The sequence below is a fragment of the Lissotriton vulgaris genome, chromosome 7 (assembly GCF_964263255.1).
Source record: "Lissotriton vulgaris chromosome 7, aLisVul1.2, whole genome shotgun sequence".
Classification (NCBI taxonomy): Eukaryota; Metazoa; Chordata; class Amphibia; order Caudata; family Salamandridae; genus Lissotriton; species Lissotriton vulgaris.
The window spans coordinates 701,753,265-701,770,645 of record NC_141695.1 but is presented as its reverse complement, the minus strand read 5'-3'; the positions used below and the strand labels follow the sequence as shown (position 1 = coordinate 701,770,645).

The following is a 17,381-nucleotide window of genomic DNA, read 5'->3' as shown; positions in this document are numbered from 1 at the left end:
TCAAGCGTCCACTCTTCACCTGATTGCGACGACAGCATCTGGTTCCTTCCTGGTTCCACTCCGGTCACTGGCTAGTGACTGTGAACATTGTCCCCTCTGCTTTCAGGTCTTCATCTTCCTCGATCCACCCTTGGGTCGCTCCGGACATCTTCCTTCTGGCCGCCTGCAGCATCTTTTCTTCCAGGCTCCATAGACTTCAACGCGGAAACCCAACACACTTTGACACCTATGCACCCGCAGCCCGTGGGTGAGGTAACAAGAGCATTTCGGTGCTCAAGGGTAGATTGACTTTCCTAGTGTCCAGATTTCCAGTCGTTTTAGTACCAGGTAGTCGGAACTGTCTAATACTTACCTTTTCGTAAATTGTACTGTCCATTGACTTTGCTACGCATCTTGTGTGTGAGTTCACACTCTGCACATGCGTCCCGTGGGCCCCCTATTACTTACCTCAGGTTAGGATAGTGTAGTCCCAGCGATCCTACAGCCTCTGGACAGCTCCATTCCTTCTATCGATTTCCTTATACCAATTACTTAGTATATGGTTTGTCGTGCCCCTATGGCACCATTGTAATTTGTGCAACTTATCGTATTTTTCTTAAGAGTCTTGTCATGTGCTTAGCCCTCTGATCTCAAAGAGTTCATAGGTGTTTGTTAGTTAATAGATATCTTGTTTATTTTCATAACTACCTGTGTGGTGTCCTTTCATTTGGTTTTCAAGGGGTTATATGTGGTAAAACAGCTGGCTTCACATGCCATAAGAGTTTAGCCTAGGACTGCTTTGTCTATGCTACCATTAGGATAGCTGGTCTATAAGGTTGACTTACAACCAATCACCATAAGGGTTTGTTTGGACCGATACAAGGTGATCACTAGAATTAGTGAGCATCATATATCAGGCCAACTTCTCACAGTCATCATAAAGAGTGTTTGCCTCTTCTCGGCCACTTTATTCCTACAAACCCCCGCAACTGCTATATCACAGCAGTTGCGTGGGTTCATAGAAGTAAAGTACACTTTTTCCCCCTTCTTGCTGAGAGCACATACACAGCATAAATCAGTACCTTAGCAATCATTCAGAGCCACATGTAGTCTACCTTAGCCTTCAGGCCACCTTTAGGGACCTCTTCCTCTTAGACATACTACTTTTTTTTTAACTCTTTATTCACAGCTGTAGTGCAGGAGACATATCAGTACAATCATTTTTATCATTTCAACAGCTTGATTTTCTGTTTTTCTCCTCTGTTCATAACTTCCCATCTCTACAGAGCAATCAGTAAGACACGCATCCTGTAATGTTTCAACCCGTCTGCATTGTATGTTGTCAACATATTACACCGTCTTATTTTGCATTACAGATCGGCTGTGTGCCCATTTCCTTCTTCAACAGTTCCATTGGATTAAACAAATAACTCTCCCAACTTCCCACCTCCCTCCCTCCACCCCCCACACGTATTCTGTCCCCTCCCCCGTCTCCTGATGGGCACGGAATCTCTCACGTCTAGGGCCAGTCACCCTCGTCTCTCTTAGACATACTACTGATACCCTTAGGGGAGCGAGCCTTTAGATTAATATTCTTGGGGCAATACCAAGCTTCATTTAGTTTGGTGAACTTTCATGGCGGCAGAGATGTCAAGAAATCACAGAATGCTGCTGGTGTCCTGGTAGTGCGGCTGAGTTTGGTCGCAGTGCTGCTTGCCGCACTGTTGCATTTCAGCGGACTTAACCTTTGATACGGGTCAGTGGGCAGACCGGCACAATTTACACTACAAAGATGATACTATGAGAGCAAGGAAGGAGTCTTCCAAGCAGATCTACACTGGGCATGTGCTGTACCTCCAGCACTGGGACTGTGTCACGATCTCGTGCACCTTTTTTCAATTAAATTGCTCAGTATACAGCAACTTGGAAAAGTATGAACTAGTGCATGAACTGCAAACACCACTCTTTTTCAGAGTTGTGCTGTCTGCAGCTGACGCTCAAATTTAGGGTCGACGAGTTAGTGTATGCGCTGGACACAGCGTAATTTAGTTGAAAGTAGGTGCACAGACTACTACTGTGTCTGTCCAGGGCAACAAAACAGGATCATGTTACGGAAGCTGGTGGTCAAAGACAGAAGGTGGCGTGAATCACCCATGACAATTTTAGTCTGTATCAGAATTCAAGCTGGTGTTTACAATTGTTACTAAATTAAAGAGACTCCAGAGTGTCCTGGCAAAATTATGTGTTCTGGAGACAGACTGGTTACAATTGTACCAAATCCACTTGCAAGACAGCTCTCCAAAGCGTTAGGTCAGTCATTTGTAATATGAAGAAATCATCAGAGACAATGCTTATCGGCAGTCAACATTTATGTTTAATTACTCACCTCTTCTAGGCTGTGGAGCGAAGAAGCAGATACTGCTCGAGATGATAGTGGATGAAATGGCTCCTGACCAACTGGATGTTGATGATTTTGCATTTGTACAAAATGGTTCTGCTGTGGTCTATGCTGCCACGGAGGCATGTTATAATGAAAAGCCTGCTGTAGTAAATGATTGTGCTGCAGGTTAGCATATGTCCATGATCCATCGGGTTGTAGATACTTCAGTGGGGGTGGGGTTATGTGTCCAGATGGCATGGGGTAAGGGGAATTGTAAAGCTGAGGCAGATGTTGAAACACTGGTGTGCTTGGCATTTCAAGGTCTCTGCTGTTTTCAGTGAAGTTGGGAAAATGGCCACTATGACTGGAGTTAGATGAAGGAGAAGGGAGTGCTGGTGGACTTCTAGGTTGCACCTGCCTGTATTGCAACAGTCTTGATTGAGGTGGTGGCATTTCTCCTAGTTCCCGGTTTTCGCTATGCTCACGATGTGACAGTTCCCTTAGGAAATCTTGTAACCTATGAGGAAAAAAAAAAGAGCAGACAATAGTTCAACTAAAATCTATGCAATTTTGAGCTGAATACACCAACAATGAGACTTAGTAGTATCAGGTGACCATCATGAAAACACTAGAAAATGAAACTATCGTTTTGATATATTTCAACATGAGCAAGTAAATGTTGACTCAAACTTACGATGAGAAATATACATTATTTCTTAGACAAATCAACAAGCTACTTACTTTAGTTAGTGTTTGATGAAGATCTTCATACAGATTATTCATTTAGAAATATCTCAAAATATCCAGCCACATCACTGCCAAAGCGCAATGATGACAAAACAAATGCAATTTAGTACCTGGTAAAAGCACTCACTGCCCCCTTCCATGATCTCAGCTACCTAAGGTCTCTACACAAGAGGGACCAGGAAAACGTGGTAGCTAAAAAACATCACCCAAAAAGAAAAAACATTACCGAAAAACGATATCAATCCTCAGGGAAGATGAGGAGAGAAAGCGGTAACTAAACTGTGGAAAGAAGCAATATAAATCAGAATACATTTTCTAGATTAAAGTACCTCACACTTATAGAACAATTTTTTTCTGAAGATTGTTAATGCAGAAAAACAGAGGGCTTGAGAAAAACAGCAAGACAGCCATCCTGCCAAGCCAAGAAGTATATGATACCCATGTGGTCTCCTGGTAAAGGCCAAAGGTAGGCATCCTCCTCCAGGGGGCTGAAGAAGCAACCCTCTCTTGGGTAGAATTGGCCTTAATTCCAAGAGCAGGATCTTTTCTAGCCAGTGCATAACCAATTTATACTGCGGGAATTTGCGGCCGATGGTCGACTTGCTCTTGGGGCGAGGGAAAGGTGGTAGTTGATAGATAAGACTCCTGCCTGCCCCCACCCCACCCCCAAAATACCCCACTGCTGCGGGCGAGCCATCTGGATAACCTCTGTGTTGACAAACAAGTTACTTACCTTTGGTAATGCTCTTACTGGTGGATATGCTACCTAACTGCAGATTTCTAACCTTGTGAATGTTCAGTACTTCGTGCCGGTAAGTAGCGTGATGCGGCTCTGCACCAAAACTGCTCCGCTCCGAAAATGATGAGCAGCAGCTCATATAAGCACTTCCGAAGCATGCTGACATCAGTTGCTTTAAAAGGCTTGTCCGCACCCTCAGATACAGAGACCATCTGCAAACTCACTGGCTTGACAAGTGTGCAGAACTCTAATCGGGGCCCTTTTTAAATTGAAATAGTTCCAATAAACAGAGTGGGGAGGTGGAAGGACGGTGAGAAATCTGCAGTTAGAGTATCCTCAAGATAAGAGTGCTACTGAAGGTAATTACTTATTCTTCTGATGGTTACTTCTAATCGCAGATTCCTCACCTTGTAACTAGATATCAAAGCAGTACATCCCCCAAGTGATAGGTCTGTGGAATGGCTCAGACTAAAAAGTCCTGCTGGACCAAATCAGGGAAATGTTCATCCTAACAGACCAGACTGTCAAGTGCTTTGTGACTGCTTCATGAAAGTGTGCACTGATGCCCATGTAGCAGCCGGACAGATATCAAGGTTAGGCCTCCGCATGCTAGTGCAGTAACAGCAGCCTTGGCTCAACTCGAATGAGCCCTTAAAACTTCAGGTGGCTATTTCTTAGCTAGGAAATAGCAGAATTTAATGCAGATGACTATTCACCTAGAGATGGTGCATTTCGCCAATTCCTTGCCTTCCTTTGCTCCAAAGAGGCCTACAACGAGTTAATCGGCCCCATGGTCTTTGGCACAATCAATCTAGAAATGAGGGCTCTCTTGGGTCCAAATTATAGAATCTCTCCTTCTCTTTCAAGTTGGGATGCACGGAAACAAAAGTCGGAAGGGTATAGCCTGAGCGACATGGAAAGGTGTTAACCACTTTCGACTGAAACGCACCTCCACTCCACAACAACAGTTGATCTAGAAAAAATGTTGTGTAAGGCAGCTGGACCTAGTGTGTTTGCAGATCACTCATTCAATGAGCGGATGATATTGCAACCAGAAACGCAGTTTTCAGCTCTAAGAGATGTAGTAGACAACTCTGCATTGGCTCAAATGGAGCAGATAATAAAAAATTAAGAACCAAATTTAAGTCTCACTGTGGCATCTCAAAAGACTTTGGCGGAAACCTATGTTGTAAACCTTAAAGAAATCTCATTACAACGGGTGATTTAAACATAAAAGACTGATTGGGCAACTTTAAAAATGCTGAAAGAGCTGTCAAATAGCCTTTAGCAGTACCAAAGACAAAACAAACAACAACATTAAGACTGCTTGCTTGTAATGGGACAATCTAGTGAATATTGCACCAAGCCAAAAAACTGTCCGTCTGCACACTGATTTTGTAAACAGGCACCTGACTGCCATAATAACAAAGCAAACACAAGGAGATGATAGATGGAGCACTGAAACTTTTAAGACACTCACCCCCAGTGACAGATTTGGGTTTAATCCATCATCGTTCTTTAGCTCCCTTCGCCACCCCAGTTCAGACCCAGCCATATGCAAATCAGGCTTGACCCTGTGCCTCATGGAACATTCCAACCCGAGGTGCCAAGCCAGGACTTTACAGGATCGGAAACAAGCACCCAGGGACCGGTTTCAAGTTAACCCCCTCTTCAGCTAGGCTGCTTGAATCCAGTGGCAAAGTGAGCAAGGGGCCCATGTCTGGGCATACCCTGCCATATGCAAATCAGTCTTGGCCCTGGGCCTCAGTGAACTAAAGAACGATGACGGATTCAACCCAGATTTGTGACTGGAGGGGAGTGTCTGAAAAGTTTCAGCGCTCCCTCCATCATCTCTTTGTTTGCTCTTAGTTCGCCCTAAGTTTGCAGGGTATGCCCATACGAACAGGGCCAACACTGATTTGAATATGGGTGGGTCTGAACTGGGATGGTGAAGTGAGCTAAAGAACGATTATGGATTCAACGATGATCTGTGACTGGGAGTGAGTGTCTGAAAAGTTTCAGCGCTCTGTCCATCATCTCCTTGTGTTTGCTTTGTCAGAATAACAACCACCACCTCAGGAAAAAGACTGAAAGGAACTAGCTGCTGCCACTCAATCTTCACGCATGGAGGTATAGATTATGGAGGTACAAATTGCGGAAACCCAAGTGCAGAACCGTGCCCTCCTGCTCTGGCAGTAGATCCTCTCGAAGCAGCAGCTTGATTGGAAAACTGATGTGTAGGCCTAGAACTTCTGTACACCGCACCCTCCTAGCCCAATCCGAAGCCAATAGAAAGACTTGGGCCCGATCAGTCTTGATGCACAAGTTACTTAACTTCGGTAACAATATATCTGTAAGAAACATTAGTTAGTGTTAGATTCCTTACCTTAGAATATCCCCAGGTGTCAGACTGGATCTTGAAAGTTTTCGTCAGCAGTACCCCTGTGGGTCGGTAGGCTTCGTCTGCGGCTCCGCGTCTGTCGTCGGCGTTGTGATCGCCGGGATGCCTACGCTGGAGTACTTCGACGCCGCTCTCGCACGCCACTTCTGTACATAGCTTTCCACGCCAGGAACGCAGAGCCATGCAAGAAACCGACACTGGTGCCATGAAACGAGGACCCTGAAAGGGATGTTCTTAACCCTAGATATCGGTTCGCAGAACGGGGAGGATGGGTGAGGCGGTAAGGAATCTAATACTAACTAATGTTTCTTACAGATATATTGAAACCGAAGGTAAGTAACTTGTGCATCTGAAAGAAACACGCTAGTGTTAGATTCCTTACCTTAGAATAGATACCCCAGCAATACCAACCCTGGTGGTGGGTCTGCAAACCAAAATCACACCAGACAGTCCTGGAGAACTGAACGGCCAAAGAAGCCGTCTCTCCAGACTTGGCTGTCCAGGCAGTAATGCTTGGCGAACGTGTGCAGGGAGGCCCAAGTAGCTGCCCGACAAATGCAGTAGTAGCCGCCGTGGTCCGAGTGGAATGGGCACGCAGCCCCTCAGGAGGATCCTTTTTAGCCAAGGATTAACAGATCTTGATGCACAAAAGGACCCACCGCCTGTCCCTTCTTAGCGCCCACGTAGCCAACAAAAAGTTTGTCGTCCACCCGGAACTGTTGTGTGCGGTTTAGGTAAAAGGAAAGCACACGTTTTGGGTCCAGACGGTGGACCCTCTCTTCCTCTTTCGAAGGATGCGGAGGCGGAAAGAAGGTGGGCAAGGTAATGGTCTGGCAGATGTGAAGGGCAGTAACCACCTTGGGTAGAAAAGAAGGACGAGTCCTCAGAACAACCTTGTCCGGATTGACAGAGAGGACAGGAGGCTTAGAAGAAAGAGCCTGGAGCTCACTTACTCTTCTGGCAGAGGTGATGGCAACCAGGAAATCAGTCTTGAGAGTCAGAAGAAGAAGAGGACAGTTATGAAGTAGCTCAAAGGGAGCACACATCAGATAGGTTAACACCAGATTCAAGTCCCACTGAGGCATTACAAAGGGAACAGGAGGAAACATGAGAGTAAAGCCTTTTCAAGAATCTATTTACAACAGGGGACTTGAAAAGAGAAGGATGATCAGGAAGCCTCAAGAAGGCTGAAACAGCTGAAAGATATCCCTTGATGGTGCCCAGAGCAGAGCCCTGCTGGGCTAGGGAAAGAAGAAAGAGGAGAACCTCAGAAAGAGGGGCGGAAAGGGGATCCACAGCCTTTGCTGTGCACCATGCCACAAATGTATTCCACCTGCAGGCATATACCGTTTTAGTGGAGGGACGGCTGGCTGCCAGAATGACATCACAGACTTCAGGAGGCAAGTCAAATGGCATCAACAGTCGCCGCTCAATCTCCACGCATGTAGGTGGAGGCTGGATAGGTTCGGGTGGAGGATCGTCCCCTGTTGCTGCGACAGAAGGTCCTCCTGAAGAGCAGACGAATCGGGGGATCGATTGACAGACTGAGTAGTTCAGGATACCAGTATCTTCGTGCCTAATCCGGAGCCACAAGGATGACTTGGGCCCGATCGCGCCTGATCTTCTTCAGCACTCTGGGCAGAAGTGGTATAGGCGGAAAGGCGTGTAAGAGAGTGCAACTCTACTCGCGACGAAAAGCGTCTCCGAGCGTGTGCAGCTATGGAAATTCCGACGCTTAGAACTGATGACATTGCGCGTTCCCTCCGGTGGCGAATAGATCTAACCAAGGCTATCCCCACTGCTGAATGAGACCTTGCGCCACGTCCGAGCTCAGACGCCACTCGTGATCCATCATGCACCGAAGGCGGAGTTCGTCTGCCCTGGCGTTCAGAGAACCTGCCAGAGTGATGCCCTGAAGTTTCAGCTATGTCCAGAGGCGCAGAGCCTCCGGGCACAGGGTCCACGACCCCACCCCGCCCTCTTTGGTGCAATACCACATGGCGGTGGTGTTGCCCATTAAACCCTGCACTACACTTAACAGCACAGAGAGAAGGAATGCCTTCAGTGCAAGTCGGATCGCCCGCAGCTCCAGAAGGTTGATATGGAGTGCTCGATGGCCCCCTTGGCCAAGAGGGCCATAACTTCCTCCTGCAGAAGTTGCAAGTGATCCCCCGACATGCGGTGGTACTGCAGTGGCATGGCTGGAGGGGTCTTCTTGAGGGGAGGGAGTAGCCACTTCAGATGATTTGCAGGACCCACCTGTCCGAAGTGATGGTACGCCAGTGGAGCAGGTGATGGCAAACTCTGCCTCCCACTGGCGTGGAATGGGCTTGAAAGCTCGGACAAGGAAGGCTTTGAGGCAGGTGATGCAGGAGCAGATGTGGACTGACCGGCTCTCTGTCCCCATGCATGTCCGTGACCCTGTTGGGGTTGGTTCTGCGGCCTGTGGCTGGACGAACGTGCGGGGTGCCCCTTCCGTGGCCACGAAAGGGGCAAAAAACAAAAGTTTGCTAGCAAAGTCCCCGGTGGCGCCGAGGCCGAAGTCCCCGCCAACCCAGGGCTAGGATCCCCAGTCGAACCCGCGGGGTGCGAAGGTGCGCCGGCAGGTCTCGACGGCGGAAAGAGTCCTCATGGCCACGAGGAAGTCTTGAAAAAGCTCCGGAGTCGCACAGAGCCCAGGGACCGGAGGGTGTGGGGCTGGATGCGACTGCGTGGGCTCCGCCGGAGCCACGAAAGCGGCGCCACCTGAACCCTCGGCCGAGTCGCGCAACCGGCGAGGGGAGGTTGAAGAACGATGGTGTTTCTTCGACTTCTTTTTGCCATACCTCGACTTACCCGAGTGCGAGGACTTGGCTCAGACTGCCGGAGCTCGAGTAGCTTACGGGAACGCTCCCGCCTTGCCTTCGAAATCAAGGCCTGGCAGTCGGGACACAACTTGTCATCGTGGTCAGCCCCCAAACAGTAAAGACACCGGCGGTGGGGGTCGGTAACCGACATCAGTCGGTGACAGGCGTCACACTGCTTGACCCCGGTCATCCCCACCGGCACCAGGAGTCGAGTCGACTCGAAAAAGATAGACAAAAATGTCCAAAAAATTAGTCAAAAAATGACAACGGGTAGGCTCTTCCCGGATCTGCACTTGCTGGCGCGGAAAAAAGAAGAACCGACGTCAGCAGTCGATGACCAGACGTCAGCCTTCTTTGCTGACGGTGGTCTCATAGACCACAATCATATCCACATTTTTTTTAAGTGATTCCCCAGATATTCTCTTATTTGGTGTGGGTGGCTCATACGTTCAGTTTATAGGTCTTTTTATGAGATTTTTTTCACTCAAAGTGATCAATTGACCAACATTGAAGGGTTTCACAACTTTAGGAAGGAAGGCTGCCCTAGTTCTTAGCTCAAACTTGTCTTGAAAGAAGGTAGTGCAGTATGTTTAAACAGACAGCACCTGTAGTTCACTCACAGGGCGGGTTGCCATAATGGGGATAAAGAACACTGTTTTCAACATCAAGAGCCTTAAGAAGCAGCCATGCATAGGATTCAAGGGTGTGCACATCAAGAATGTCAAAACCATGTTGCAGTCCCATCGAGACATCACAAATGGTTTGAAAAGAAACATGCGTGTCAAACCTTTGATGAAACAACTAACAACTGGTGATTTAAACAAGACTGGTTGGTCCGTTAACACAAAAAGGCCAGCAGTGCCAACAAGTAATCCTTCACTGTACCAACAGCAAGGCCCTGCGGGCCAACAAAAGGAAAAACAAAAGAACATTAGAAAGTTTGGCCTGTGAAGGATGGATTGTTTGAGCACCACAAAACAAATTTAGCCCAGCGCCCTGCAAAAATGAACATTGTAGAAGGGCATCTGACAGCAAGGATGATATCCACCACCTCAATTGGCAAATCTAATGTGCAGAAGGGCACCTGGCAGCAAGGAAGATATCCACCACCTCAATTGGCAAATCAAATGCATTTAACTGTTGCTGTTCAATCTACACACATAGTTGTAGGTTGCGGAGAATTAAGTGCAGAACCATACCTTGTTGCTGAAACAAGGAGGTGTTCCCAAAGTTGTAGCCGTATCGGAAGGTAACTGCTCAGACTGAGGAGTTTGGGGTACCATTCCCACTCTCGTGCAGTCTGAGGCAATCTAGATGATGTGGCCCCAGTCCTTCCACATCCCCATCACTACACAAGGCAGGAGGGGTAGCAGTGGCAATGCGTAGAGCAGTCTCTCCCATAATAGCCCAAGTGCTTGCACTAATAAGTGAGTGGAGGAAAGACAAGCCTGCAAATTGCTGACACATGTATTCTTGAAAGTGGTGAACAGATCTAACCAGGGATCTTCCCAATGACGGAGGATGCCCTGCACAACCCTGGGGTGGAGAGGTCACTTGTGGTCTCAACACATAACTCCTGCTCAGTTTGTCTGCTCTTCATTCAAAGACTTTCCTAGGTCATTGGTGACCAGAATATGTTCTGTTTCGGCCAGTTCCAGATGCATAGAGCTTCCTGGCACAGGGCCCACGGCCACACTCTTTCCTGCTTGTTTCAGTACCATGTATAATTAGTGTTGACTGCCTATATCAGCTACCCTTTGATAGACAGCAGGAAACATTTAAGAGCCAAACAGATTACCAGCTGCTCTATCAGGCTGATATGGAGTCTACTTTCAGCTGAAGCTTACAGGCCACTGATCTTCATGTTCCCCAGGTGGCATCCCAACGCAGCAGCAACACATCGGTCACCACCCACCAGGAGCTCTGGGTGAGGGAGGAACAGTGGACTGCCTTGGGTAAGATTTGCGTTCATCAGGCACCATCACAGATCCTGAACCGTCTCTTGCATGACCAGTAGGGTGTTGGAGAGCCAGCCTTGAAGTTAGGTCCACTGGGACCTCAGGCTCCACTGCAGGGCCCTGATGTGTCATCTGGTGTACATGATAAGTAGGGTGCATGAGAATAGGAAGTGACCACGAAGCCTCAGAGCCATCCTTATAAGATCCAGGACAGATCCCGAAACATGAGGATCATATCTTGAATATTCTGCTTTCACTGCAGTGGAGAAAAGCATTGATCACCATGCCCAATACCACCTAAATACATGGAATTCTCTGTAAGGGATTCAGGTGTGGCTCTGGCTGCTTGATTGAGAACCCCAACAAAGTTAAAAGGTTTGCTTTTGTCTGGAAGTGATTCACAACAGGCTCTGACCAGTCCACCTTCAGCAGCCATTCAACATGTACTTCCAAACGTCCAAAGATGGACAGCAACCACCCCCATCACTTTTGAGAACACCAAGTAACAGAGGTAAGGATGAAGGGGAGCAGGGAAAACTGAAATGCCTGTGAAACTTCAGGAAGGGTATAAGAAAATGCATGCTTTGTAAATCCAAGGACAACACCATGTCTCCTGGTTTTAGAACAGATAGAACTTGAGCCAGTGTAAGATTCTTGAATTTATCCTTCTGCAGGAAGACGCTAGATTTGAGGCCCCTTGTTCTTTTTTAAGCATGAGGAAGAAGCAATATATCATCCATCACCTTTCTCAGAGTCTGGCACCTATTTTAATGTCACCCTTGAAGAATAAAAGATTTATCTTCTTCATTAGGATTGTCAAGTACTACTCAAAAGTTCATCCCCAGATCCATTTCTCTGAGAGAACGTGGCTCCTTCTAGAAAGGAAATGTTAAATCCTTCCTCCCACCAGCCTGGCATGAGTCACTGAGTATAACCTACTGCAACTCTGTAGCTGCTGCAGCAGGGGAGGAGGAATTGGAGGTCTGTTGTCGTTGCTGCCCTGGGGGTGTTTGTTGTTGCCACATCCGCAGCCTTGAAAGGTCTGGACTGACTGCTGTACCCCTGGTTGGTAAGCCACCTGGAGCAGCCTCTAAGTTTTCTGAATTAACTGGAAAACTGTGTGGATATCGCCTATAACCAGGGCACAAGTCCTAAAAAAAACAGTGGGGGGACGTTGGCACCGGAAGTGACGTCACAACAGAAAGTGACATCACGAAAGGTGGCTTGCACCAACGGGCTCATTGCCTCCCCTTGCTCACCCCTTAGATGCAATTGCATCTGAGAAGTCAGCGTATGAGCAGCGTGCTGTGAGCTCCGAGTCCCAGAAAGGCCAACGAGTGAAGTCCAGCTGTTTGGCAGGGGGGACGGCGTCTACCAGGTAAAATAAGTGGGGGGACACCATCCACCCGCGTGGTACCCCGACTCGAGCCCTGCCTATGACCACAAAGAGTGTGCAGTGGCTTGACTGTACCTAAATCTTTACAGCGCATAGGGTTATTTTTTTCTGAAGAGTGGACCCATCAAAGAGAACATCCATTAAGAATGCTTGCATATTGCCAGAAAATCTAGTCAACCGCCTCCATGTGTGCCTTCCAAGCATGATACTAGTGTTAAAAGTGCCATCAATGCAATCCGCAGGCTGGCATTGTGAGAAGTTGGCCTGATATATGATGCTCACTAGTTCTAGTGATCACCTTGTATCAGTCCAAACAACCCTTATGGTGATTGGTTGTAAGTCAACCTTATAGACCAGCTATCCTAGTAGCGTGGACAAAAGCAGTCTTTAGGCTAAACTCTTTATGGCATGTGAAGCCAGCTGTTTTACCACATATAACCTTTGAATACCAAATGAAAAGGACACCACACAGGTTGCTATGAAAATAAACAGTTATTTATTAACTAACATACACCTCTGAAATCTTTATGAGGTCAGAGGGCTAAGCACATGACAAACTCTTAGGAAAAATACGCTTACGTTGCACGATTTACAATGGTGCCCTAGGGGCACGACAAACCATATACTAAGTAAGTGGAATGTGAAAGTCAATTAAAGGAATGGAGCTGTCCAGAGGTTGTAGGATTGCTGGGACCACGCTATACTAACTTGAGGTAGGTAATAGGAGGCCCACGGAGCGCGTGTGCAGAGTGTGAACTCACACGCGAGATGCGTACAAACGTCTATGGATGGTACAGTTTAAAGAAAAGGTGAGTACGGACGTTCCTGACTAGATAGGACTGAAACGACAATGGAACTGGACACTAGGATAGTGGAGCTACCCCTGAGCACCGAAATGCTCGTGTTACCTCACCCACAGGCTGCGGGTGCATAGGTGCGAAGTCGTGTCAGGTTTCCGCGTCGAAGTCTATGGAGCCTTGAAGAAAGATGCTGCAGGCGACCAGGAGAAAGATGTCCGGTGCAATCCAAGGGTGGATTGGTGAAGAGAGGAACCTGAAAGCAGAGGGGACAATGTTCAAAGTCACTAGCCAGTGACCGGAGTAGAACCAGGAGTGGAACGAGATGTCGTCGTCACGATCAGGTGAAGGTGGAAGCTTGTCTCTGCAGCCACGTGGACCAGGTGGTGTCTTCCACGACCAGGATGGAGGCACGAGCTGCCCCACGCAGGCTCTCGCTGTCGGCGGTGTCGTCTCCGGATTCGGGTTCAACAGGCCTTGGCAAAGGCAACCCACGCGGTGAGTGGAAACGGCCTCTGGGGTGGACCAGGAGGGTCCGGGGTGCTCCTCTTTTGGAAGGGAGCAAGGGCCAGTCTGGAGCAACCAGACCAGCAGCAAAGTTGTCAGAGTTCGTCGTCTAGGAGGCCACAAGCCAGCCGGCAAGTGACCAGACAACGCGTCGAGCAGCAGGCAAGCAGAAGGGCCCCACGCAGATCTCGTGGATGCTGGAGGGCTGATCTTCGGTGCAGGAGCTGCTCGGGGTCGGTGCTTCTCAGTCCCCAGAGCACTTGGATGAGGATACCTCAGGAGTCGTGCTGGAGCAAAGTGCTGCTTCTTTCAAGATGGCCGGTCCCACGTGTCTCGTCGCACCCACGGGTCTCAGCTGCGCTGGAGTTGTAGGTAGAGGTCTGAGAGGTCTGGGGATCCGGGTCTCGTCGGGCTCTGAAGTCTGGATCCTTTGTAGGAAGACGACAAAGGGAAGTCGCGGTACGCTGATGGTGCCTGCAGATGCAGGGTGGACACTCCTTGCCCACAAGGGAGATTCCTTCTGTCTTCTGTGGAGCAGAACGTCGAGGTCCAGAGTTTCTTCTTGTGAAGTTGATCTGGATAATCTAATTTGGAATGGGACCAGCTCCTACCTTTATTCTCCTAAAGGGGGCTGCACTACGACTATGCCCCTCCTCTGGGTGGGATCAGGAAGGGGGGTGGTTACACCCCCTTTCCTTTGTCCGGTCTTGCGCCAGCTCTGGGGCTGGAGTGCCCCAGGAACTGGTTTAGACCGGCATATGCACAGGGACACCTTGTGTGCCCCAGGCATGCCTCATTCCTTTCAGCCCTGTCCTACCTAATACACAAAATCCTGTTTGGGGTGGTGCTAGCACCTCCCAAGGCAGGAAACCCTTTGTCCGAGCCTCCCTCGCTGGAAGGACTCCCAGCAGCAGGAGGTCAGACTTGTGTCTGTGGTGGCAGCATCCATTTTGTGATGCTGAGGCTCGAGTTAACTTTAACCGGGGTTCACAGTTAAATACATGTTGTGTCCCTCTAGAAGGGTGGAATGCTACCCCCGTCGCCAGAATTGGCGAGGGGGTAGTATTCCAATTCGTATGACACCTTACTCGACATGTTTTGATAATGCTATACCAAAGTTAGCATTTGACCGCGAGGATCATAATACACTTAAGAGTATATGGTATAGCGTTATCATGGAACAGCTATTAGGACTTGGTTCCGCAAGCTGCAAACGGGCTCAGCTCATGCCAGAGCACCATCTCACATAATTTCAAGCACTCTGCCTTCAGGATTGATAAGGCCTGCCATAGGAGTGACTGATAGGAATATATGTGTCCATTTTAGGGTTAGATATAGGGATACTATATCTAAAGCAAAGGGTGATTACACCACCTTGCCCCAGCTGTCGTGCAGCCAGTTGTGTCAGATTTGGATGGCCAGCCAGGGGTGGCATAATACATGCTGCAGCCCCTGGTAGGCCCTGGGTACACCTAGGCCCTGGGTACCTGAGGTACACTGTACAGGGACTGATAAGGTGACTCAGTATCCAATTGGTTATGCACCTAAGGTACATGGAATCCATTTTACAGAGAGCAGTGGGCCTGGGGTCCTGAACAGCAGGGCCCCAGGTCAACTAAGTCGAAAAACTAGCCAAACACCAGGCAAAAAGTTGGGGGTAACCATAGTCAGATATCCACTTTCCTACAGGCATGAACTATATTCTACACAGCACTGTGTCCATCATGTGTCTTCTGTGCCAGAGAAGCTCAGAGGTCCTCCTGACCGCTGACAAGATCTTGGTGGCCATGTCCCGCAGAGCATGTGTGTACCTGCCCAGCTAACAAACTACATTTATTCACCTTAGGGCCACTGCTGCAGAAGAAAACATTCTTTACCAAGTGTCAATCTTCTTGGGAGCTCCTAACCGGAGAATTGGTTAAGAATTGATCTTGCTAACGGAATCTGGCTCAATGTGACTTTCATGTGTAAGGTGCTTGGAATAAAAGTCTGAATCACCTGACGCAGGTTTAAGTCACCGGGCTACATTAAAGGCTGGTTGACTAGTGAGTAAGAACAAGATTTGAACCATTTTGCCATCAAAAAATAAGTGAGGGAATCATTAAATGGCAGTAAGGGCTCATGTAACGTTGGCTCTAAAGCACAAGTTACTACTTGTGTAACAATATATCTGTAAGAGATGTTAGTTAGTGATAGATTTCTTACCTTCGAATATCCCGAGGCATCAGACTGGATCCGGAAAGTTTTTCTTAGCAGTACCCCTGCGCTGCAGTAGGTGGCGTCCTGCGGCTCCGGATCCGTCACTGGCGTCGTAAGTGCTGAGATGACGTCACAAGAGTACTTAGGCGCCAACCATGCGCGCTGACGTCAGTTCTGGACATGACTATCCGCGCCAGGAACGCAGAGCCATGCAAGATACTGACCATTGGTGCATAAAACTTGGGCCCTAAAAGGGGATGACCTTAACCCTAGTAATCAGTTCGCAGAACGGGGAAGATGGGTGGGCGGTAATGAATCTATCACTAACTAATGTCTCTTATAGATATATTGTTACACACATAGTAACTTGTGCAGCTGAAAGAGACACATTAGTGATAGATTCCTTAGCTTAGAATAGATACCCCAGCAATACCAACCCCGGTGGTGGGTCTGCGAACAAGATTACACCAAAAAGTCGTGAAGCACAGAACGGGCAAAGTAGCCATCCCTCCGGACTTGACTGTCAAGGCAGTAGTGCTTGGTAAACACGTGCAGCGAGGCCCATGCAGCTGCCTGACAAATATCCTGCAAGGGAACTCCGCATCCCAAGGCAGTAGTGGCTGCCGTTGCCCTGGTGGAATGGGCATGCAACCCCACAGGAGGCTCCTTCTTAGCCAACGAATAACAGGCCTTGATGCAGAGAATGACCCACAAGAAATCGTCTGTTTGTGCAGGCCCGACCTTTTTTGGCGCCCACATAGCCAACAAAGAGCTGGTCATCCACCTGGAACAGGTAGAAGGAGAGCGCACATTTTGGGTACAGACGGTGGAGTCTTTTTTTCCTCTCTGGAAGGATGCGGAGGCGGGAAGAAGGTGGGCAAAGTGATGGTCTGCCCGATGTGGAAGGGCGTGACAACCTTTGGCAAGAAAGAAGGACGGGTCCTAAGAACCACCTTGTCCGGATGAATAGAAAGGAAAGGAGGTTTAGAGGAAAGACTCTGGAGCTCACTCACTCTTCGGGCAGAGGTGATAGCTACCAGGAAAGCCGTCTTAAGAGTGAGAAGACGCAAAGGACAGTTATGAAGGGGCTCGAAGGGAGCGCACACCAGAAACATCAAGACAAGGTTTAAGTCCCACGGAGGCATTATAAACTGCACCGGAGGGAACGTGTGCGTAATACCTTTTAAAAAACGGTTCACAACCGGGGACTTAAAAAGAGAAGGCTGATCAGGAAGCCATAGAAAGGCGGAAATAGCCGAAAGATAACCTTTGATAGTGCCCAGAGCAGAGCCCTACTGGGCTAACGAAATAAGGAACAAAAGAACCTCGGAAAGCGGGGCAGAAAGTGGATCCATAGCCTTTGCTGTGCATCATGCCACAAACTTGGTCCACCTGCAGGCGTATACCGTCTTTGTAGAGGGACGCCTGGCTG

At 48.4% G+C, this 17,381-nt stretch overlaps 1 protein-coding gene across 2 annotated transcripts in view; it reads right to left on the bottom strand.

Moving 5' to 3' along the window:
• The window catches only part of HELZ (helicase with zinc finger), a 1,742,088-nt gene that overhangs the window by 193,383 nt on the left and 1,531,324 nt on the right, over positions 1-17,381 (bottom strand). For both annotated transcript variants that reach the window (XM_086930935.1, XM_086930936.1), the window contains exon 30: positions 2,366-2,876. In XM_086930935.1, coding sequence (XP_086787061.1) covers positions 2,366-2,876 — 511 coding nt within the window. The remainder of the gene's footprint in view (positions 1-2,365; positions 2,877-17,381) is intronic.